We start from the raw sequence: 23,376 nt of genomic DNA, 5'->3' as shown, positions 1-23,376 counted from the left end.
CATACATGGCTGGCATAGCTCTTTTGTTGCTAAAATAAGGAAAAAGGTGTGGAATGCAGCCCTTTTGTGTTTTTTTGGACCTTATGGACAGAGAGAAACAGAAGAGCCTTTAAAGATACCGAATTAGCAGACCAAGTTATTTTACGGTCCTTTTTGTACATTTTTTTGGATTGGGTCAAGGTGCATGTAGGTTTTAGCTTTTGGTCTTTATTTGATTTTATTGATTGATTGAGATGTAAGTAAGGTGAAGATCTTTGTGTTTTCCCTTTTCTTTTTTGGCCTTAATGCCTTGTATACATCATGTATATTTTCGGGTGTTCTTCTTTAGGCACTATTAAAAAAAAATTAAAAAATAATGGTTGAGGAATGAAGACAAGTATTATCTAAATTTCCCAAAGTGACAATGAAGGTAGAAGAATGGAATGCTTGACAAGAGATTCATATTCTGATATAGGAAGTGCAACTTGCTCCTCAATGGTAGTAACTGTTGATTCAGCCCATACAGAAGTACCATGTAGTTCCCAATAGAAATCGATAGTATGGTTGTTTTATCCACAATGAGTTCCTCATTTGTGCCATGACCTCCTCGGCCAACCTTGGTGGTATGATCTCCATGTCCATATGACCACCACATGGAGGAGTTGAGCTATTGGTAGAAGCAACAAGCACTGATGTATAAGATTTTCAAGTGCAGGAGGATTTCAGATGGCTTGCTGGCACAAGCAAAGGCTTCTCCAGCAATGAGTACCACTGGGAAGTATTTAATTTTTGAAGTTCAAGCATTGGTGAAAGGCTAGAGTATGAAATTGACTGTACAAAATTCTTCTCAATGATGCTTTTGAATCTCTAAATCTGAATCTAAGGATAGACAGACATTCAACTTTTCCCACATGCCCTTTAATTTTGGGTATTATTGTTGAACTGATCTATCATCTATTGGCAAGAAAAGACTCTGATAGAATTCATATTTTTGGCAGAGAAATACATCTCAGACAAAGTATTTCAAATATCCTTGGTGGAATTGATTCAAGAGACATTGTTAGATACCTTTGGTTCCATGCTATTCCAAAACCAGGTCATGACTTGCACAACTGTCTTTTCCCAAGTGTCAATTAACTTTGCATCTGTAGGTTTGGGTGACCAGATATAAAAAATTTTATGTCACACAATGCATCTGTACTATGCACCATTGAGAAAACTTCCACTGACCAAGACTATGGAAGACAGTTTGGCCCATTTACTTTGATATTAGTCATGGAGTCATAGAAGAGTGAGTCATGTTTGACAAGTTGTCACCCATGATGTACTAGAAAGAAATTGAGTTTTGTGAGATAACAAAAGGGAGTTAGACATCCAAGAGAACAAAAAATGTGCGGAAGTGTTTTTAGTCATGGCAGCAAGATGAGGAAAGTTCAATATGTAAGTGGACTACCAGGTATTAAGGAGGGACGTTGATTTAAATGTGAGGCCTGGGGCCTAAGAAGATGCTGGCAGAATTAGAGATTGAAGGGTGGTGGCTCTAGGGCAATCATGCTCTGATACCATATTGTAGGGGAAGAGAATCCATCATAGCTGTATACTCTGAAAGAGATTAAAGGATATATGCAAGTCTATAACAATATGAATAAAATAAAATAAAAGGAAATAAATGTCTATGCTACAGCTGTTCACAGAGGAAAATCTCTTCTACAATCTATCCTATAAACTATATTCTCCTACAATATCAACAATATTCATTTCTTTTCAATCATGATGCTTCATCAATCATTGGTTCTTCTATATTATTTCCAGTTACCTTTTATTAATGATGTATCCATATCATTTTGACCACAAGCAGCACTTTTGATGTTCTTCCTATGTTTGGTCACAGTAAAAGCAAACAAGAAGCCTTTTGTGTTTCTATGTGCAGACAGCATCCACATGTTATTTAATTTTTCCTGGGTGATGAATAATGAAAGATTGAAATTTCCCTGATTTATTTTGATTAAGTTCCAACTGAGAGAATATGGAAGTACATAGTTTTAAAAAGCTTTGAGCAAATATATATTTGAAAAGACAGGGTACTTTCTGATATTAGATTACAGATGGCTTGTTGCATTCATTTCCACAGTTTATTCTTCTTTTTTTTTTTTTTCCTCCTTTCTGCCTTTTGTTCAATGCTTAGAATATGCTTTAGAAGTTTTAACTGATCCTGTGTGTAATGTATTCAAACGTCTATGTGAAGAATTCCCAGGAAAGAAGGAGATACTGGAGAAAACAAACTAATATTCCCTTCATAAAAAATAAAAAAAAACTAATATTCTCTTATTACTCCAAGTCAGTTCAGATTCACTCTGGAGCCCTCTTTCAATGAGAGATTACACATACAACTAGTACTAGTAGTTAACCATCAATGGGCATCTACTTTGACTCTTGAATGTCATTATGTGGTTTTGTATTTTGCACTATCTTGTAATTTGGTATATTTATTTTGCAACATGAGGACTATCCTAGCTTATTGCATCCTATTTTTTTTAAGAAGTGTTGTTCTTGTACCAACTAGCTTTTATTTTATATTGCAGGTAGAAATTGATATTAAGCAGTTCTTTATGGGGTCTCTGGAGGGGCGGAAGCATACAAATGCATGGCAAGAGAAGCTGAAATTGAAGGGTTGGCTTTCTTCCCATTTATTTCAAGAACAGTTTCCCGCTCATTATGATGAAATCATCCATTCTCTACCCCTTCAAGAATACATGAATCCCAAGTCTGGGCTTCTAAACCTTGCTGTGAAGTTGCCACATGAATATCCGAAGCCTGACCTAGGTCCATGTATCTACATCTCATATGGCAGTTGCGAGGAACTACTACTAGCTGATTCTGTGACAAGACTGTCTTATGAGTCCTATGATGTGGTAGGTCTGGTTCTCTGTTCTATGTTGCAGTTCTCTAGTTCTTTTTAGATTTTTTCTTAGTTTTGGATTCATGCACTTTGTCTTCACATTATTTGCATTTTAAAACTCCTTTCTTCATGATGTTTTGCAAAATTGCAAAATCTGGCTACAATTTAGGATGATATGCATGTAGTGGCACGTAGGAATATTGATTGAAGTATTTCAGTTAAAAGTATTCTTTTTGAGAATAAGAACCTGAAACACTATGCTTCCATGTCATACCTTGGACCAACATCCTATTTACCTTTGTGTGCTCCTTGCAATTTTATGCACATGAGGCATGACACAACTGCAATGTTAGGTTACCATGCTGTGCCATGCTTTTATTTTGATCCATGCAACATGATTTGTTCAATTGGTTCAAGTACCACCAAGCAAGTAGTGTCAATCTTCTAGAAGGGTGAAGTCATTGACTCATTTATTCAACTTATAACGTCTTAGCCCAACTACTTCGGTTATACAAGGTCATGTCATTTTCATGCTAAAATAATATGCATAACTATTGTTAGTTGATATGGAATGTAACTTGGACCACTCTATTTCAACATGCAATCAGCATCAGCTGAACGTGGTTGAAAATAAGAGCACAGTTTGTGATGGTTGAATTAGATGTCTGAAAAATTGAGATCCAAGGGAGTCAGAGAGAAGTCATTTCTTTCTCTTTTCAATATCTTAACAGAGGTTATAGGAAATATTTCCATTGTTAGGCCACAAAATCGAATGGTGAATATTATGTGTTTCTTTTGGTTAATCTGTATCATTTATATTGCTAATTTGCACTACTTTTTTTATAACATTTGAACACCAGTTATTTGTATTTGATCAATGGATCAATCAAATTCAGATAAGAATTATTTAGTAGATGATATGGATCCTATATAATCGAGACTGTCAGATCAGATTTGAATCAAATTCTGATCCATTGACGGACCTAATGCCTCACCTTTCATATTTCTTAGGTTGTGTTTATAGGGGAGTAAGCAATGGGAAGAGAAAATTCAATGCATTTTTTTTCATTCATTACTGCATTTGGATTACTTAATAGAAAAGAGAATAGGAAGCAAAAATCATTATCAAGGAAACCAGTTGTAGAGATTTTGATTCCTCTTTTCCACATTTCTATATTCCCATATATCAAACACGCCCATAAATCTTTACTCATCATTAGTCTTTTTGTAGGTATCAGTCTGGATTGTTCATGAAGCATGTACTAACATTTCCAAAAATTTTGTTCAAATTTGTGCTTTTTAAAATTTATATTGGATATTTTGGAACCATGAGTCCTTGTGCTTTATAACTTTTTTCCTAAATGTTAGGTTGAGAGAATCCAATTCCCTTTTGGATTTTATGACCAGCTATTTGCATGAATCATATTGGCAAAGAACTGATATCTGTGCAGTAGAAACTTGTCTCTTTATTTTTATTTGATGATGTCATTATGACCTTTCATGACTTTGTTTGAAGGATGCATAATTCACAAGTATGAATGGATTTTGAGTGATGACATATAAAAGCTCCTGATTTTTATTATACTAGATGATTTAAGACAAATATCAGCGATAAGTTCCTGATGGATTCCACCTGGAGAGCAGGGCAGGTCACCAGTTCACTGGTTATTCAGATAGTTAGTTGACCACACAGATGAATATAAATTTTTTTGATAAACATGCAAGTATGTTTATGAGAATATATCATTTTTAAATATCAAATGTTGTAATAGGAACTAACAAGAAAAAGTTGTTAGAGACCACTGTGAAGTTATTTATTAGCTGTGCCCAAGTTCCAATGTGTGTGGGACTGCTATATTTTATGGTATATACATTAGAAGCCTATGCCAATTTGATAATTTCACACCAAAGATGTCTGATCCAGACTGGCTCTAATGAGAACACTCGTTATCTTCTATCAAGGACCTCTTGCAGCAGCTGCTTGACTTGTGATGTAAATTACATTCCACCTACTGGAATTTTTCTTCACATTACTTTTCTTGCTTTTACTAGATTTCTTTTTTATTTTTATTACTCCCACAAGCTGCATAAACTATTGCTTCAAGAAATGGACTACATTTTAAATTTTAGGGAGTACTGCAACCTCATGGCTTTGCAGATCATGATAGATTGTTAGCTACATTTAGTTTCTAAGATGTGCATTACTTGAATTTTGATTGAAAAGCATAAAGGCCCATTACTTGCTAGAGGACAATAGAGTTGTTCCTCATTTACTAAACATCAAGTTCTACCCATAAGATAAAGGGATACTGGAAACAAAAATCTTGGAATCACCTCATATTTGTATCCTTCTTGTTTGTGACAGAACAAGCATCTCAAACTTTAACTTGATGCTGTATGAAGTTTTATCCTATCTTGTCATCTCATGCATCTCCATTCACATCTTAACATTCAGTCCTGGAGTTATTATGGAGATGTGAGCAACATCTTACATAATGCTGCTTGTTTTTTTTGCCCCAGGTAAATATTTTGGCATATGCTACAGATGTTCCAATTTCCACAGAAAAGCTTTCTGAAATAAGGAAGTTAATGAAAAAACACAAGGCTCAAGATCATAGCAAGCCTACGAGGATTGCTATTGATTTGAAAGCAGCAAGTCAAGTGAACAGAGCATCATCATTGTTTAGTCAAAACATGGATGAAGCCAGACTACAGGATAGGACAAGAGAAAGACCACTATTATGCAATGGAGTGTCTACAGTATCATGGTTCTCTGCTGCCAGACATGACACATGTGATGTCAGTATCCAAGAAGGAAATATTGCCAGTGGTGAGGAATTTAATTCAGAATCTGATTCTGTAGCAGCTAAACTTTCTTGTGGAACATCTAAGAACTCTACAAAATCAGGAGGATATCAGAAATTGTGTCAGGAACACATACAAAGCTCAAATTGTTTGGGAAGGAAATTAGTGGCCAACTCTTGTGGTGCCCAATGGGATGTCTTTCGCAGACAAGATGTTCCAAAGCTTCTAGAATACCTCAGAGAACATTCTAATGAGTTTGGCCACATTTATGGATTGTCAAAGCATGTAAGATAAATCTATAAAAAATACAAATTACTTTCTTTAAGAAAGGTAGAATTTATTGTTACTTGACTTCTATATCCATTGCAGGTTGTTCATCCAATTCTTGACAAGAGTTTCTTCCTGGATGCAAATCACAAAATGCAGCTAAAGGAGAAGTTCAGTGAGTGTAGCTGCCAGTATTTCATTCATTAAATTAGTAAACAAACTGAAATTAACCTACCTGTTACCATTTCCAGAAATTGAACCATGGACTTTTGAGCAACACCTTGGAGAAGCTGTCATGATTCCTGCTGGGTGCCCATATCAGATTAGGAACCTTAAGGTAATGAGTGCAGAACTTGTTGGCATTCTCCTTGCACATGTCTATGTCTTATAAAGATTTTTGATTCCTGTTTATCTTTTTTTTATTGTTATTATTAAATTGTGTTCAAGCAACATTTTTCATTCAGGACAATCAGATCAAATTGCTTATGATTAGCTGATCTCTGTGAATCATTCACCATTTTTCTCCACAATTTCCTGAAGTTTCTTAAAATTTCCCTGCAATTCATGCTTCTTTCTTTGCATTTTTTTTCACAGATCATATCTGAAAATTGTTTTCAGTTGTTTCAGTCAATGACATTTACATAACATTAACTGCTTTTGATTTGTATAATCTTAGCTGTAAATGATATGGCCACTTTTCTCTAATTTTTTATCCTTCATTTGAGCATTTTATATTGATTTGCACAAAGAGGCTGTTCATCGCAGTTTCTTGAGGTGAATGAAAAAATATATCAATATGCTTCTATAATTTCTAGAATTTGCCACTTTTGATATGCAGTCTTGCGTAAATGTGGTTTTGGACTTTATCTCACCTGAAAATGTTTCCGAGTCCATCCGCATGATTGATGAACTTCGCCTACTTCCGCAAGATCATAAAGCCAAAGAAGACAGCCTGGAGGTAATACAGTTTTAATGATCTGCATCTTCTCTTAATAATATGTTTACATTTTTCCATGCGAAACTGATCAGTAACAGCAAAATGACATTTCTTTTGTTGTGAGCCAGGTGAAGAAAATGACCTTGTACTCTATCAATACAGCAATCAAAGAAATCCAAAACCTTACATGTGCAGAGTAAGTGCATTTTTTAAATATATAATTTTTCTTTCAAACCACCCTGTCTAGCTCTGACGGCCAGCACCTGTTTTAATTGGCAAATTTACCTGAATTTGGGCCCAATATGGCATGATATTGTCAATTGGGTGCTATTGCATGGTATTCACTTAATGTCTGTCAAGGCTGTAAAACACACACACTAGTTAAATTTGAGGAATGGTCCATATGGTTTCCACCATTTAGATTTGTGTTGGTCTATATGGAATAAAAATACCTCCACCGGGTGAAACACAGTTTACCCGCTTCAATTTTTTTGGATGAAGGGTCTCACATCTTAAAGACTGCTCCACCTCCAGGCTCTGGAAATTTGTGGCAGGCTACTTGAATGATGGGACCAACCCCTTAAAACCTATATTCAGCAGAGGAATGAAAATGGTAGGTGGGTCCCACTAGTTGAGCAATGGCATCCCCCACAGTTGCCAGATGAGAGAAGCTTTTTTAGATGAGGGATGATTTAACTCACTAGGTAGTGGACCTTTGAGATTTGGACAAATAAGTAGCAATCTTGTTATGGGCATTTTAGTAATTTTACTAATTCCTTGATTGTTTTGGGTTTTGTTGAATTGTGATCAGTTTGGTCGTCTTTAACTATTAGAAAGTCTTTTCATTGTATTAATGGGTTCCTAAACTTGTGTAGAATTTGAAAACTGAACCTAATAGTTAAAGTCCAAGGACTGATACTTTGTTCCTGTAATGCCCATAAGGGCAACTAAGCTTCGGACAAATTTGAAGCATTATACTCTAGTACATTACAGAAGGCCAAAAATTCTGTAATACGCCTATTGTTCTTAGCCAAGAACAAATAATCAAATAAAGCAATATTCAACCAGCTGGTTAGTGTTTTAAGTCAGTTTTTGAAATATTGATACAAGATATTTGAAAGTGTAACAGGAATTGCTGTCTTCACATGATGCAGGACCAGAATTGAACTCAAAGACTGATCATTGGGAAGGACTAGAATTAATTTACAGGGCATTTGTTCACATTGGTAGATTGTATTCTTTATCTTCTTGTTCACAAGGAGCATGAACTGCATGCAAAAGTTTTGCTTTGGTTGTCCATTTTTTTTCCCTTCTTTAGCCCCTGTTCAAGTCACCATCTATTACAAAGGTAAAAACCCAATCATTGCAGATATAGTAATTTCAGGTTTCTTTCTCCTTTGATGGATGTAAAATTTCTGTAATATTAAATAATCGATCCAGGTATAATTTTCATTATGTATATTGTTAAGGCCTTGGGTATCATTCCCCTAAAGTAAAAAAGAGAGTGAAGCCTGGGTAGTTATCGTGAAATAGTTGACAAATTGGAAATAAAAAACAATGAACAAATGGTAAATGTCTTTTGCGTTGTAGCTGAAAATCCATATAACTGGGTAATTGGAAAGGATGCTGAGGTTGATGTCTACTCATGTCGTTAAAAGTTCCACAGCCGATGCCCTTATTACCTTGCTGCAATAGTGTGTTGCTACAGCTTGTTATAAATGATCATTTGTGTAAATAAATTATATAAAGACAAAAAGGCCAAACTGATGCGACAAACCATTGAAAGTTTGACCATGTCAGATTCTGACATCATAAGCAGCTGACCAGCGGTATGGTTCCTGTACCAATGTCAGATATTTAACATTTCAATCGCGACAATGAAGGTCTATTTGCTTGAAAGATATATCCATCCGAACCAGGTCTATACCGAGTAGCAAGAGTGTTAGTGATAGAAAGAGGCTAATATGATAGAAATCAATATCAAATAGTAGATTATTGGTGAGTGCTTAACAATTACAAATTCCTTTGCAAGACAAGGATGAAGCATAGCAGCTATCGTCAGGGCGGGATAATGCCAAAATTATTGTGCAATGCTAATTTCACCCCATGAGAAAAATGTTGAATGTTTCAAAATGGCCAAGGGGGCATCACGAGAGCCAAACCTCACGATGCCAGCACTCAGTTAGGCCCCCAATCATGTCAGGCATTTGCCGGCTCTAATCAAGATGGTATGAAACATCAGGCAGAACTAAAAAATCCAAGATGCTTATTATAGAAATTTATTATGAATAATCTAACTAGCTATGCATATATGAAGAAAAGACAACATTAAGAACCTTTTACAAAAAAGCTTTTACAAAATATCCAGAGATTCTTCTCTTTCAATTAAAATACCAACAGTACAGAAAAACAAGGAAAATAAAAAGAATTCAGCACTTTATTACTTTAATTTGTTGTCCCTTCACTGGTTTTTGGCTTGCCGAGTCATGAGGCTCAGGTAAAAAGCAAAATTGTGTGCAAAAATTACAAATTCAATAGAGAGAAAACCCCCTCAAGGAATTTATCACAAGGCACATAGTATGAGCCAGCTGAAAACTAAAGAAACGTGCCTAAGACATTCAAATGTCATTTCTTAGGACTGATGTATATTTTTGCAATTTGACTGTCAAAATTGTTTAGGAAAAACAAGAAGATATAATAACCTTCTTATGGGGCCATGAGCCCATCGATTGTGTATGAAAGAGACTTTGCCCAGTCAGCTCTGAGTAGCAGTGTTTGTAGCGTTTGCATCACATTGTATCCTGGATCAAGCTTCCTCTGCCAACCCTACAAAACAAAAGAAGGCACCAGGAGCATGGAAACTGAATTACATAAGACTGTTCATCATCACAGCAATAAGCATATCATATTATCAACCAAAATATGGGGCAACAAAAGGTCAAATTGCTTCATCCATGCCAAACATGCAGTAAGCCAAATCTCAACAAAAGATCATTTGGAACTTTTGGTTATCAGTAATATGTTAAGTTTCAATCATATGCTTAAAGCTCAGTATAAGTCATTACACAAGTTAAGGACCCAAATACAGAACATCTCTATCACTTCAATTCCCAAGCAGAGGTAATGTTCATTAAGTTGACCATTATTTACTAGCAGCGAATGTTTTTGCTTGCTATGTACATATATAACTATAGCACCTTCATTCATCTCTAGAGGGATCATGGTTCACAAATCTCCTTTACTCGTCTACGCCTTTAACCAGGAGGAAACAAATAAGGGATTTAGATTGATAATCATAAAATCCTCTACAGTGTACAAATTGGTCATTGGATAAGCTTTTTCTTGGGTAAAAATCAAATATTTTAATAACGTCTAACAAAAAGGATGCACAAAAGTATACAGTGTATACAAAAGCGCGAAAAGGCCACCCAAAGCTAAGGGATAAATTAAAGCAGTACTTAGAGCTCGGCTAATCAATAAAGTCCAACATGGACAAAGAGCTATCTCCCATGGGCAAAGTCCAACTTGGTTATTGGTGTACTCGTTGAATAACTGAGTTCTTGGTGTACTTGTTGCTAGACTTGGTTCTGAATGAAGATGGGTTGGTTGGACAAAGGACCATGTATCCCTTCCAAATTTTTTATTCTTAGCAACAGTATATCAACCCACTTTTTTTCAAAGTTCAGCCCTGTGGCAGGGGAAGCCCCTTTCCTGTTAAATGTTTCGTTTCAGTTATGGGGGTTTTGATCAAATTCATCAGCATGAAGGTATAAGGTGGTTTTCTACTGGATTTTTGGTTTGGTCACATGGATAACATATAATGTTTGCAAATGATAAAATATGGTGTTGGAAGTTACTTTCCATATTAGGAGTGTAATTTTTATGTTCCAAGACCATCACTGGCTAGAAGGCTAATCTAAGATAGCTGTCAACTGATAAAATGTATCATGTATTGTTTTCTATTTTTTTTTTCTATTGTATATCATATCATGTTATATATCATAAGTTTTTTTTATGTAGTGAAAAATAAATAGAAGAAATATGCTTGCATGTATATATAAATTGGAAGCCTAAAGCATGGAGTAATATATAATCAATTTCATGAAAGGTAGCAAGATTTAAAGAGGTGAACATTTGTCATATCAAATAAAAACATTGAATATTAATGTTTTGAAAAAGTCCAATTTAACAAAATATTAGTTTGTAGTATAATTTCATCATAAAATCTATTTTTAGTTCCAAATTTTAACTAGGCATATCTACTGGGCTCAAGATCAACCTTGAAAAAAGTGAACTAATCTCTGTTGGAAGGGTTCCTATAATGGAGGAGTTGGTGGATATTCTTGGGTGTAAAGTGGGGTCATTACCTTCCAAGTATCTTGGGCTTCCTTTGGGTGCTACCTTTAAATCAACGACAATGTGGGACTTGGTAGAAGAGAGGATATGCAAAGAAAGCTCGCAAGATGGAAGAGGCAATACCTGTCCAAGGGGGGGTGCTTAACTCTTATCAAAAGTACCATGTCTAACCTACCCATTTATTTCATGTCCAGTTTTGTTATACCAAGAAGGGTGTATTGTAGATTGGAAAAACTTCAAAGGGACTTTCCTTGGGGAGGGGGATTATTATTATTATTATTATTATTATTTTATAAGTAAGAGATTGTATGAAAGACCAAAAAGTACACCAAGAGTATACAATGAGCTAGAAAAGCAAAAACAAAAAATAAAATAAGAGGGAAAACAAAAAACAGCTCCCACCCTTGAGAAGGACCCAACCAATCTACACAATCAAGGACAAAGAATTCCTATGGAAAAAACTCTTTCCTTGGGGGGACTTTCCTTGGGGAAGGAGGGCTAGGCATTCGGAATCTTTCTATTTTGAACAAAGCTCTATTAGGCAAATGGAGTTGGAGGTTCATGTAAGAAGGGGAGCCCTTGTGGAAGAAAATAACCATTGGTAAATATGGGGTAGAAGAAGGGGGTTGATGCTCTTTGAAGGTGAGGGAGGGTTATGGCGTAGGATTGTAGAAGGCCATAAGAAAAAGATGGAATGCTTTCAAAAGCAAGATTTCATATGAAGATTTTGGAAAGACATTTGGTGTGGGAACACCCCTTTGAGGACCTCTTTCCCCTCTTTGTTCGCTATAGCCACTTCAAAGGAGGCTTAGGTATGTGATGCTTGGAAGCAAGCTCAATTTGGGAGGTGTTGGAACCCCCGTTTTGTAAGGAATTTCCAAGACTGGGAGTTAGGTTGTGTTGAAGCACTTTTTTGCATTTGCATGGTAAATCAATGAGTAGGGAGGTGGATGACAAGGTGGTGTGGATGGCTACTAAGAGAGGCCAGTTTTCAGTTAAATCTTTTCATGATGGGATGATTCAAAGGGGTCCAGATTCTTTCCCAACAAGGCTTATTTGGAATTCTTGGGCTCCAATAAAAGTCAGTTTTTTTTCAACTTAGAAAGGGATTCTAACTGTGGACAACTTGAAGAGGAGAGAGGTTGGACTTTGGTAAAAAGATGTTTTCTATGCAAAGACGAGGAGGAATCTTGTGATCACATTCTTCTTCATTGTTTTAAGGGAAGTTTGTTATGGCAATTGGTCTTCTCCTTATTTGGAGTGGTTTGGGTATTGCATACCTCAATCCAAGCAACGCTACTTAGTTAGCATAGCCGATCCATTGGAAGAGAAGATAGAAGGCGTGGAATGTTACTCCTCTTTGTTTGTATTGGACTATTTGGAAATAGAGGAATAGAAGGGCTTTTGATAATGTTGAACTTTCAAATCAAGAGCTAAAATTCCCTTCTCTATGTAACTTTTTAGAATGGACCAAGGGAGTCTAGAGCAAGAGTCCTTCTCTATGATTGATTTTATCGATTGGTTAGGTTGCCAATAAGATGAGGATTTTTGTGGTGTTTATTTTTTCTTTGGTGCGCACATGTCTACTTCCTACGTACTTGGTGTAGCCTTTTTTGGCTCTTTAATATATCTATTGCTCTTTTGCCTATCATATATATATATATATATATATGTCGTTATTTGTTATCTCTCCAAAGTTCCAACTTTCCATATTCATCACCATTTATTTCCCATCAAAATAAATAAATAAATACAAATAAACTAGTATATTAAGTAAAAAAATTTATTCATCAATCATCATCATTTTCAATGTCAATACTCAAATTATTTGAATGAAAATTATCTAGTAATCATTGTAAAAATAAAGTTGCTTATATTCCAACATAGCTTTCAACAACATGAATGTAACTTTTCATGTAGGACTATTTCTCCTCTTTCCCTTTTATAATCAATTTATAACTTTTCCATCATTTAAACAATTAATAAAATAATTCTTTTTTGAATTTGATTTTCTTAAAGATTATGAAAATAATTAAAGGTGCATTTATCGTTATATCATGTATTGTATATGTAGTCTAGGATACACTAAAGATGATAACATGGATGGTGAGACATTAATTTCCATTAAAATGTATTGCATCATTATATCGTAAGTTTTTTACTATACTTATGAGGCAAAGACTCTTTTTCAAAGTACTCTTTAACTAGAGTTGCAACTCGAGAGGGTTGAGTAAGAATGATAGTCAACCTAAACCCAACCCAAAAATAAATCACATCTATCTAAAGCCCAACCTAATTCGATTCGTAACCTGAGTCAACCTAAACTGCTTATCTTAGGTTTAGGTTAAAATTAGGTTAGGCTCGAGTCAGAGAAAAATGTACGGGTTTTTTTTATAGGTAAAAGAAAAATGTATGCTCGAGTTAAGCAAGTTCCACAAATTAATCAGATCAAAAATCAAGTTGAGTAGACTAGATTGCAACAAAAAAAAAAAAAAAAAAAAGTGCATAACATAGTAGCAAGCCATAAGATTTTAAATAAAAAAGTGTATGGCAATGATGGATGACAATAGTGAAGAAGAAAATAAGGAAATTCCAGATAGGTTATATAGGGTTTATTCCTTTCTTTTTCTAATAAGACATTCTTTTATAGTAAAATAAATAAAAGAATTTTTCTATTGGTTAATTCTAATTCTTAAAACTTGCTTTTTTGCTTGGGAAGCTATTTAGGAGAAGATCTTAACTGTAAATACTTTAATAAAGAGGGGATGACAAATGGTAAACAAAAATAATCTTTGTAATGACAAAGAGGAATTAACTGACCACATTTTGATTCATTACAACAAGACAAGAGAGCTTTGGACCTTTTTGTTAGCCCTCTTTGGTTTGGTTTGGGTGTTTCCAACCTCAACGAGAGATCTCCTCCTACAGTGGAAAGTTAGGGGGCTACAAAAGAAGAAAATGGCAATTTGGCTCCAATTTGTTTATTTTGGTGTATTTGGAAAGAACACAACCGACTGAAGGACTTTCAATGATAAACAACTCTCCGACCAAAGTTTAAAGGATTTCTTCATTTAGACGCTTTTTGAGTGGTCTAGGGATTCTTTAGAGTTGGAGAACCCCTCTTTGTTGAATTTCCTAGATGCTCTTTATTGCGGTTAGCTTTGCCTTGTTTGCGTATTCCATCTTTGTTTGTTGTTTGTTTTAGGTTGTTTCTAAGTATTCTACTTGTACACGTAAGGCGCACCCCCTCCTTTTTTATGCTTCTTAATACATGATCTTGTTGTCTATAAAAAAAATAAAAAAAATAGATATGAAGGTAATTTATTTTTGTATAAGATAAATGTTTGAGTATTAATTAAAGTCTTAAAATTTATTTCAAATATCACTAGTTAAATAATATGGTATAAAATTTAATTATTTATGCTATAATGTGTGTGTGTATTAAAATTATTAAATACTCACTTTGGGTTTGGGTTGCCCAATGTCCCAACCTAAACCCAACTCAAGTTCAATTCAGGTTACCTTCTTTTTATTTGTCAAAGCCTAACCTAAATTGCAAAAGGAGCTGCCTAAGGCTAGGCAAAAGTGGGTTGGATTGGGTTGAACCTACCCAAGTTGCACCTCTATCTCTAACTCCTCTTCATTCACATCTTTAATGGTCTGATGTTCTATTACCCTGCCTAAAGTGGGGTTTTTTCACCAGGAAAGCAACTTGGGGGAGATTTTTAACATTTTTTGGGGCATCCCTTGGCTGTGTTTGGCTTTATGGTACCCTGTACACACTATATATATTTTTTTCTTGTCCTTTTGTTGGACACTATTAATATAATTGATCCTTGCCTATTAAAAAAGGGAAAGGAATAATTAATTAGGGTTGCTTGTTTTGTTGAGATGAGGAATCCAAAAATGGTGTTCATCGCCACAAGGCATTTAAATCTTGGTGGGCTTCACTTTTTTCCATTTTTGACAATTCGCAGGTTTTGTCACTTTCAGTGAAGAATGCTCTAGCTTGTTGGCCTATTTACTTTGTTCATAAGAGCCAGAGGAAGTGTAGAGAGCAGCATTCAATAGAATGCTTTGGTGAGTGTTGAAGCAGCCAATATAGGAGGGCATTTGAAAAGGACATAGACATTGATTATTCATCTTAAAAATTTGTGCTTTAGTCCTTATTCTCATTAGGCCTTATTCTCATCGTTTAGTTATACCCTAGGAGAGGAGCACTTGTTCTTTCGAGAGTTTATCCAGATCACAGTATGGACCTCAGTTTTTAAATCATTTTCTGGGTTTTTCCTTGTATATTCCCAGTGCACTAGAATTAGCCACCTCCATGTGCTTTAATTTATTTCTTCACACATACCTATCAAAATACATTTTTTTTTTATTGGCAAACACACAAAAAACATATATTAAAAAAGGGCCCCTTGAAGCAGGCCCAAAAGCATACAGGGAGTATACAAGAGGCGTCCAAGGGCACAAAAAGAAGCGTAAATACAATACCAGCCCTCAACTAGCACACCTATCAAAATACATATACACACTGAAAGAAGAAAGAAATTACCTCAAGAACCAATGTTGTTACCATTACAGTGCATACGTTGCCATCTATATTGACTTTATGACGCCTAACTTTTTCAAGTAATTGCTGCATGCACTCAGCAGGATGGATTGAATCACCTTCTGGAGTACCCCAGAAACTGAATGACTCTTCCACTTCCTGTTAAAACAAGAAATTTAGAAAGCCATCTAAAACAATGGATCGCAATGAGTATTAAAGGACAGAATATCACAAAGTTAGCTAAGTCACTACCATGTATTAATTAACTGAGAAACCAAGCTACTTTTCCTTTAGAAAGTCTGTTTTGATAAGGAAAAAAAAAAAAAACTCAATAGAACTGCAATAGAATGCATGGAGAACTATTATTTATTCTTCATCACTGATACCCATCAACTTAAAGAACACATTTTGTTCTTATTGAAAAATCCTTGCTATTTCATCAAATGATATGTTGAAAAAAAAAAAAATTAACCATACATGATACCGATAATAGCCATTACATGCATTTCCAAACAAGCCAAGTAATAAAATCCCAAATGAACTTTATGCTTTTTCATTCATGAAACTAATAGGGGTGCATTTGGCTCTAAACTCAGAATTTGAAATCATATTTCTAGAAATGAATCCCAGAATATGATCAAGATATAAGGTTCCTTAATGTTTGGTTCAAGTCAGGACTTTGAGATTTTAAGCAAGTTCTTTTCTCAGTGTAGCATTTGGTTAGGTTCAAATTGCTTGGGAGTTAATGAAAATATGCATAGTAACCATTCAACTAATTCATACAAAGACCATTTTGATTTATAAATAAAATGAGAATAGAAGGAATTTGTTCACTTTCATTTCAAAATACCAATTCTTCCTTGGGTAAAGGATCTACCATATTTTGTGGGAATCTAATATCCAAGTTTCAAAGCTATCCCTACACATCATAATGTTATACTTATTACACATTCCCTGGTTATGATATCTGCAAACCATATACATCCCTAGAATAAAATAATGGGCAAACATAACTATATAAACCAATTGAAAATCATGACCAGAGGTTCTTGCATCTTATGCATGAACAAATTGACTTTTTTCTCAATTCTTTGTCAATAGACAATTGGAAATATTTTGGGCTTTCAAACATTACCAATCCCAAATTGGACACAGGAATAGTTGCAATCATGTCTATGTCTATAAATTTGTGTATCACACATAAATCTATCCATCTTTGTAAGCAAAGACATATGTACTTATCTATGTTGAAGTGTGTGCCAGCATGTAAAAGAAAAACAATGATGAGAATATTGACTATACAATAAGTTCCGTCAGAAAAGAGGCATCAGATCTCCATACTTCAGCATATTTCTAAATTCTAACTCAATAAAGGTGGATACTTTATAAGTGTCAGAACAGGTGCCAGACACAGGCATCACTTCATCAGGTGCCCAACATGCCAATTATCAATTGGAACAAATTTCCTTTATATCACAGCCTTTTTCTTTGGGTATATTTTAGTAGTTAACAACGGTTCCTCTTCAGAGAGTAGAAGTTTCTATTACCAAACATAATGTCAAAATAAAAAAACTACATGGCATGAATTCTATCACAAGTTTCAATTTTAGGTATCGGGCTCTTAATTAATTTATTAAATATACACAATTACAAATATTGAAGAGGTTTTTAAAATATGGAGTCTTTTATATCTTAGGGAAATTAGATGGCCACATGGTACATGAACTCTGTGGACTTATTTAAACAGTTCACATTGTGCAACCATATACCAATCATTCCTATCAAAAACTCAAGTGCAAAATAATAATAAGAATAATAAATCACCTTAATAAAGGCCTTCGGATTTGGGCAATTTTGTTGCTTAGATAATCTGAGTGCGCATTCTGCAGCAGTGCGGCCATCTCGCCGAGCAACAGCCTTAAAGAATCCCAACAAATTCACTTGATCACTCTTAGAAAGTTCAGCAGTCATGCCTACATCAAGGAAAATGACATGAGGCTTCGATTTGAAGAGCTGTTTCCGAGAAGACTTGCTCTGAGTTACCCGAACAAGGATATTTCCAGGATGCATGTCGGCATGAATAAAGTTGTCCACCTGAAAAAAGATATCATGATATTTTGAAGGTCAAAGCATAATTGTCTTCAGTTCTTCTAAACTAAGAATGCACAAACTTCTTTCAACTCATTATTGATAAATGGAATAAAAATAATGATAAAGAAATCAGTATCATATAATAGGCTGTGATTCAAATATAACATTGTGCAAAAGAGTGTTTGCATGTGTGCATGAGTGAAAAGCTATAACAAAAAATACAAAGGATAAGAAAGAGAAGAAATGAAACTACACATGTTAAGGAGAAAACAGTTCATATACACCATGTCGAATGCACAGATTAAATCAGATTATGTGAACCAATAGCTTCCTCTCTTCTCTTTCCTAGACCCATGAAATAAACGTATACAAAGCTTTTCTCTTGGCAGAGTAGAATAAAAGTCTTTTTTTTTTTTTTTGATCAGTAGAATGAAAGTCTAATATAAAAAATGCTATGACATTATTTCTAACAATATGAGAGAAAAATGAGAGAAAGGGAACAATTACACTTCATCTAACATAAATTAGATTTGAAGGAAAAATAAGTAATATCTGGGATTCCTGTTAGAGGCATAGTTTGTTGCAATCCTTTTCTAACAATATGTGAGAAAAATGAGAGAAAGGGAACGATTACACTTCATCTAACATAAATTAGATTTGAAGGAAAAATAAATAATATCTAGAATCCTGTTAAGAGGCATAGTTTGTAGCAATCCTTTACTGGGGTACAGGACATAGCCATTGCCAAAAAGTTAAATAGCAAGACTCCTTAGGCATCATATAAATCTCAAACTTGAGTGCCAGCAATCACCTAAAATTGGCTGTCACTGTAAACGAGAATTTAGGCAAACAAAAGGTGATTGATAAAGACAGACATAAATATCCAAATTCTGCAAAGATCAGGGTAGCTACAAGTTTTAACAGGGGGCTGGGGGCTGCCAAATGAGGGGTAAGGGTGATATTTCCCACTTGTTGTTTGCGGATGACACCCTAGTCTTTTTGTGAAGTCTCTAACGAGCATATAACTTATCTAAGCTAGTTGCTTATGTGGTTTGAGGCCATATCAAGTTTGAGAATAAATTCGGATAAGAGTGAGTTAATTCCAGTGGAGAGGTGAATGACATTGAGGATTTGGTTTCTGAGCTTGGTTGTAAGGTGGCTGGGCTCCCTTCCTCTTATTCGGGCCTTCCATTGGGTGCCCCATTTAAGTCTATGGCAGTTTGGGATGGAGAGGAAGAGAGGTTTCAAAAAAGATTGGTCATGTGGAAGAGACAATACATCTCTAAAGGAAAGGAGAACTACCCTTATTTGAAGCACTTTGTCTAGTTTGTTCATTTACTTTATGTCCTTCTTGTGCATCCCAAGGCCGATTAGATTGAGTAGATCTAGAGGGACTTTTTGGGGTGGTGGGGCTTTTGAGCGGAAACCATATCTACTACAGTGAGATGTTGTTTTCCTTGACAAAAGAAAAAGGGGCTAGGGTGTGAAGCGTCTTTCCACACTCAATAAGGCTCTTCTGAGCAATTGGAATTGGCGCTTTGTTATTGAAAAGAGGGCCCTTTAGAATTGTGTCATGAATGGGAAGTGTAGGAAAGAAGCAGAGGGGTTGTGTTCCAGGGAGATGAAGGGGAGGTTTTGGAAAGCCATAAGGAAAGAATGGGGTCTTGTGTGTAGTAGGATTTCCTTCTTGGTGGGTAATGGGAGGAGGGTCAAGTTTTGGAAAGATAAGTGGTGTGGGATTGCTTCTTTGGGTAGCTCTTTCTCGTCCTTATTTGCCTTAGCAATTTCTAAGGATGCATGGGTGAAAGATGTTTGGGATTCTTTTGATCCAGGGGAGGGGGTTGGAGCCCTTGTTTCTCTAGACCCCTCAATGATTGGAAGGTGGGAAGTGTGGAGAGGTTTCTGTTACGCTTGGATGGGTCGAGGGTGCATAGGGATGATGAAGATAGGATGCTTTGGACAAAGACAAAGAACGGGGAATTTACAATGAAGTAGCTCTATATTGCTTTGGAGTCGGGGACATTGATTTCTTTCCTTGGAGCATCATATGGAAGGTGTGGGTGCAACCTAAAATCAATTGCTTTGCTTGGGAGGCGACATGGGAAAAAGTATTAACTTTGGACCAAGTTCCAAAAAGAGGGAGGTCTTTGGCGAATAAATGTTTTTTATGTCATATTGAGGAAAAATTCATAGACCATCTCCTTGTCCATTGTGCAAAGATAAGGATCTTGTGGGAGTTGCTTTTTGCCCTATTTAGGGTTTCTTGGGTGCTACCCTTGTCCATTAGAAAGACACTTTTAGGTCGGCATAATTTGTTTGTGGTAAAGAAACGTAGGAAGGTTTGGAGAGCAGGCCCCTTATGCTTATTTTGGACAGTTTGGAAGGCAAAAAATAAAATCGCCTTCGATGGGGATGAGCTTTCAATCCAAAGTCTAAAAAGTTCTTTTGCTTGTCTTCTTTGGTCAAAAGTAAAGTTGTGTATAAATGATGTTCCTTTTAACTCTTTTCAGTTTTCACAATTGGTTAGGATCTTGATGAGGGTGGTATGGCTTAAGTCATTCTTCTTTTGTAGCTTTGGCTTTTGGCGGTGTTTGTTGGTGGTAGGCGTCAACGTTTTGTATACCATGAGTTGCTGTTTTGGCGGCCCTTATTAATATATCTTCTTTCTTATCTATCAAAAAAAAAAAAAAGACTGTAAATCAGGAACCTGATGACCAGACCAAGTTTTCTGTCAGTTAGACTTGCTTCTTTGTTGAGAAAGTTAGAATAGTCAGGGGGGCCAATTAAGTTATGGGCTATGGACTCTAGCAAAAGCTTATCAAGTGATTGAATACCTCTTAGAGTAATGTCTTGTTAGCATCTTAAATTCAACACCAAAAATAAAAGAATATACTGAAAAATATGATTGTGTAATTTATGCAGCTACAATGTCAAAAGTAGAGCCCATTCATGATACCTTTGATGCATAGCACCAATTCATAGAAATATCAAGATCTAATTGAAAGATGTTATTATATTATTTTTAACTAATTAATATTCAAATTGAAACAAAATAGAAGAAACCAAATAATTACCGACAGCCAAAGCAAACGAAAAGAAAGAAAGAAAACCACCGTAAATATTAACCGAAGTAAAATGTAAAGTACATTACCAGAAGCATCTTCAGGAGAGCATGAGTCCCAATGTGAGCAAGTGCACTTTTGATCCGTTTCTGCCCTTCAAGATCATCAACATAGTGTGATACACTCTCACCGTGCTCATAACTCTCCACCAAAACAGCAGGATGCACAAGTGGATAAACAGGTTTAGGAAAAGAAACATCTTTCCATCGGCGGAAATTGTAAATAAAGCGGCTCAAATGGGCAGCTTCCCTTGCAAGGTCAACTTGAGACATCATGAAAACTGCAAACTGTTGTACACTCTCATCCAATCTCAACCACCTCAATGTAGGAATGAAATTTGAAATTTTTGCTACCAAATTAATAATCAGAAAATCCCTCCTAATTGATTCACCAACACCAGGATGTCTAACTTTTACTGCAACTACAACAGGCTTGACTTGTTGACCAGGGTACCGAAATTTCAGAGAAGCTCGATGCACCTGGGCAATACTTCCAGATGCTACAGGTAACTCCTCAAAATCCTCAAAAATCTCAGAAAGATTGCGACCAAATGCTTTTTCAATAGTTTTTTTTGTGTATGCAAAGCTATGTTCAGGAGCTTTAGTGTGAAGCTCTGCCAGTTTGGTGCATATATCTCTAGCAAAGAGATCTGGTCGTGTAGCTGCCCATTGGCCCCACTTTATGAAGGCTGGACCTGCCTTTTCCAGTGTACCATGAACAACCTGAAGCCATAGATTCCTAAACTGATGACCAAAAGAATCCGCAAATGGAGCCATTACTATGCAGGGTGAAAACAGAATTGCCAAATAAAGAGCTCTCAGGAACAAGACAACACCTTCAAATACTGAAAAAAGTAATGAGGTAACATAAGCATGTCCATCTTGTGCACGCATATACAGAGTATTCCTCGATGGGTAGTGATCAGTGTATTCCAATGGTCTCTGAGCTAATGCAAGCTCTCCAAATGTGAATGCAAACATACCAGGAACCACCAAGTGAGAGCGGCTTAAGGCCAAGCTAACGGCTTGAGCAATCCTACCTAAGGGGGGAAAAGTTTTGCCATTGCAAGAGAATATTTCATAAAGCCTTCTCCAAGCAACTTGGGCATGATGTGCGGCCACATTACTTGCTGAGACAGCAGAGAAATTCTTGGAATATCCACGCTTGCAAATACTGTTCCTGGTTCCAAAACCTGTGAATGGAGCATGCCCCCTTCTAGAGAAGACATAATGCGAGTATACTCTGTACTGTGGAAAATGTAATCCAACTGGAACAACCACCCGACACTTTCCTACTTCTGAAGAGGTGCTCCTCTGGTTATTAAGAATGGAACTTGCAACTCTCCTAATTTTCCGAAATGTCAAAAGTCTGCAATCCAATCACCATGAAAAATTTTTAAAACTTGTCTGCATAGTAAAAAAATAAATTTCCATAACAATCCTAGGAGTAAAGAGACAAAACAATCCACCAGTATACCTTAGATACCCCTTTACAAGTTACAAACACATATATTCAATAAAAAGAACCACTCAAAAAAATACTAAGGTTGCACTTTTCAATATAGTTTACGTGTATCCTTAGGATATTTGTATTATGTGTAGCCCCTACTCAACAAAGCCTTAACCACTACTCCTCAGATGGGAGACTCAAAACCAACCCAAAGCAGTGCCCTCCAATGGATCCGTCATCACCGATCATACTATGGTGGCGCGTGTGGCCGATCCCGAGAAGTTGGGGCACTGCTTTGTATGATTGAATCTTAATTGGTCCGAAGCCTCATTGAGACACGAAAAAAAAAAACATTGAACAAATTCAAAGGAATCTACAGGGAAACAACCTTCCAAGGCTGTACAAATTTTCATCCTCCTTTCAGAATACTAAGAAAACAGGTCAAAGATAAGCATATAGTTAATCATATGGTAGAACAAACCCCTAGAAAGGTACAATTGCATTAAAAGCTAAAGAATTGTGAAGATAACAAATTATCTGCGATTCAAATTTATCCCGGGAGTCGAGCAAAGAAAGTTCAACATTGAAGAATCAGAAACCCTAAAATCCAAGATCAACTCAACAGGAAATCCAGGAAGAAAAAAGAGAGATGGAGATTGGGGACCTGGACATGGCGAAAGGCAATGGAGGGGACCGGTTGGCTGTAATATGCGGCAGTGGTGGTGAATCATAGATGCCAGCATTTTCTTAGGGCGGTGCAGCACAGCATGGTAGTCTTCTGCTCAACCTTTGCCCCCGCTGTGATTCATGGTATTTGGGCACCCACGTTCCAAGTCCTTCAACCTTGTTTGGCTTCAACTTTCAAGCCCTAGAGGTAGCGGCGGAGAGAGAGGGATTCGGTCCGTAAGGCTGTGGG

At 36.0% G+C, this 23,376-nt stretch overlaps 2 protein-coding genes across 9 annotated transcripts in view; one reads left to right on the top strand and one right to left on the bottom strand.

The window, feature by feature from the left end:
- The window catches only part of LOC117924153 (lysine-specific demethylase JMJ25), a 19,919-nt gene extending 11,540 nt beyond the window's left edge, over nucleotides 1-8,379 (top strand). For 4 of the 5 annotated variants that reach the window (XM_034842728.1, XM_034842731.1, XM_034842727.1 and 1 more), the window contains 7 exons: nucleotides 2,562-2,891; nucleotides 5,399-5,968; nucleotides 6,053-6,125; nucleotides 6,202-6,287; nucleotides 6,789-6,908; nucleotides 7,016-7,083; nucleotides 8,017-8,379. In XM_034842728.1, coding sequence (XP_034698619.1) covers nucleotides 2,562-2,891; nucleotides 5,399-5,968; nucleotides 6,053-6,125; nucleotides 6,202-6,287; nucleotides 6,789-6,908; nucleotides 7,016-7,083; nucleotides 8,017-8,053 — 1,284 coding nt within the window. In that variant the 3' untranslated portion in view covers nucleotides 8,054-8,379. The remainder of the gene's footprint in view (nucleotides 1-2,561; nucleotides 2,892-5,398; nucleotides 5,969-6,052; nucleotides 6,126-6,201; nucleotides 6,288-6,788; nucleotides 6,909-7,015; nucleotides 7,084-8,016) is intronic. The other variant, XM_034842729.1, reaches the window with a different exon arrangement.
- On the bottom strand, nucleotides 8,311-23,376 carry LOC117924155 (uncharacterized aarF domain-containing protein kinase 2). 4 transcript variants are annotated; one of them, XR_004652731.1, is made up of 7 exons: nucleotides 23,125-23,376; nucleotides 21,041-22,379; nucleotides 17,623-17,892; nucleotides 15,802-15,957; nucleotides 9,590-9,713; nucleotides 8,665-8,725; nucleotides 8,311-8,573 (listed from the first exon to the last, which is right to left on the bottom strand). XR_004652731.1 is itself a non-coding variant. In XM_034842734.1 (6 exons), the coding sequence occupies exons 1-5, from the start codon at nucleotides 23,130-23,132 to the stop codon at nucleotides 9,594-9,596; spliced, it is 1,893 nt and encodes a 630-aa protein (XP_034698625.1). In that variant the 5' UTR covers nucleotides 23,133-23,376; the 3' UTR covers nucleotides 8,311-8,725; nucleotides 9,590-9,593. The 4 variants fall into 4 exon arrangements, 3 of the variants coding, with proteins under 3 accessions (XP_034698625.1, XP_034698626.1, XP_034698624.1); XM_034842734.1 differs by having other exon boundaries at nucleotides 8,311-8,725; XM_034842735.1 differs by lacking the exons at nucleotides 8,311-8,573; nucleotides 8,665-8,725 and adding an exon at nucleotides 8,730-8,808.

The sequence above is a fragment of the Vitis riparia genome, chromosome 10 (genome assembly GCF_004353265.1).
Source record: "Vitis riparia cultivar Riparia Gloire de Montpellier isolate 1030 chromosome 10, EGFV_Vit.rip_1.0, whole genome shotgun sequence".
Classification (NCBI taxonomy): Eukaryota; Viridiplantae; Streptophyta; class Magnoliopsida; order Vitales; family Vitaceae; genus Vitis; species Vitis riparia.
This window is presented reverse-complemented; position numbering and strand designations above follow the sequence as displayed.

What these genes read in the sequence shown, in the direction of transcription:
- LOC117924155 (XM_034842734.1), bottom strand. An exon ending in CTCTCCTGAAGATGCTTCTG is followed by an intron (nt 17,893 to 21,040) that starts GTAATGTACTTT and finishes ATCTTTTTTCAG; the next exon opens with GTGGACAACTTTATTCATGC. An exon ending in ATCCGAAGGCCTTTATTAAG is followed by an intron (nt 15,958 to 17,622) that starts GTGATTTATTAT and finishes TTGTTTTAACAG; the next exon opens with GAAGTGGAAGAGTCATTCAG.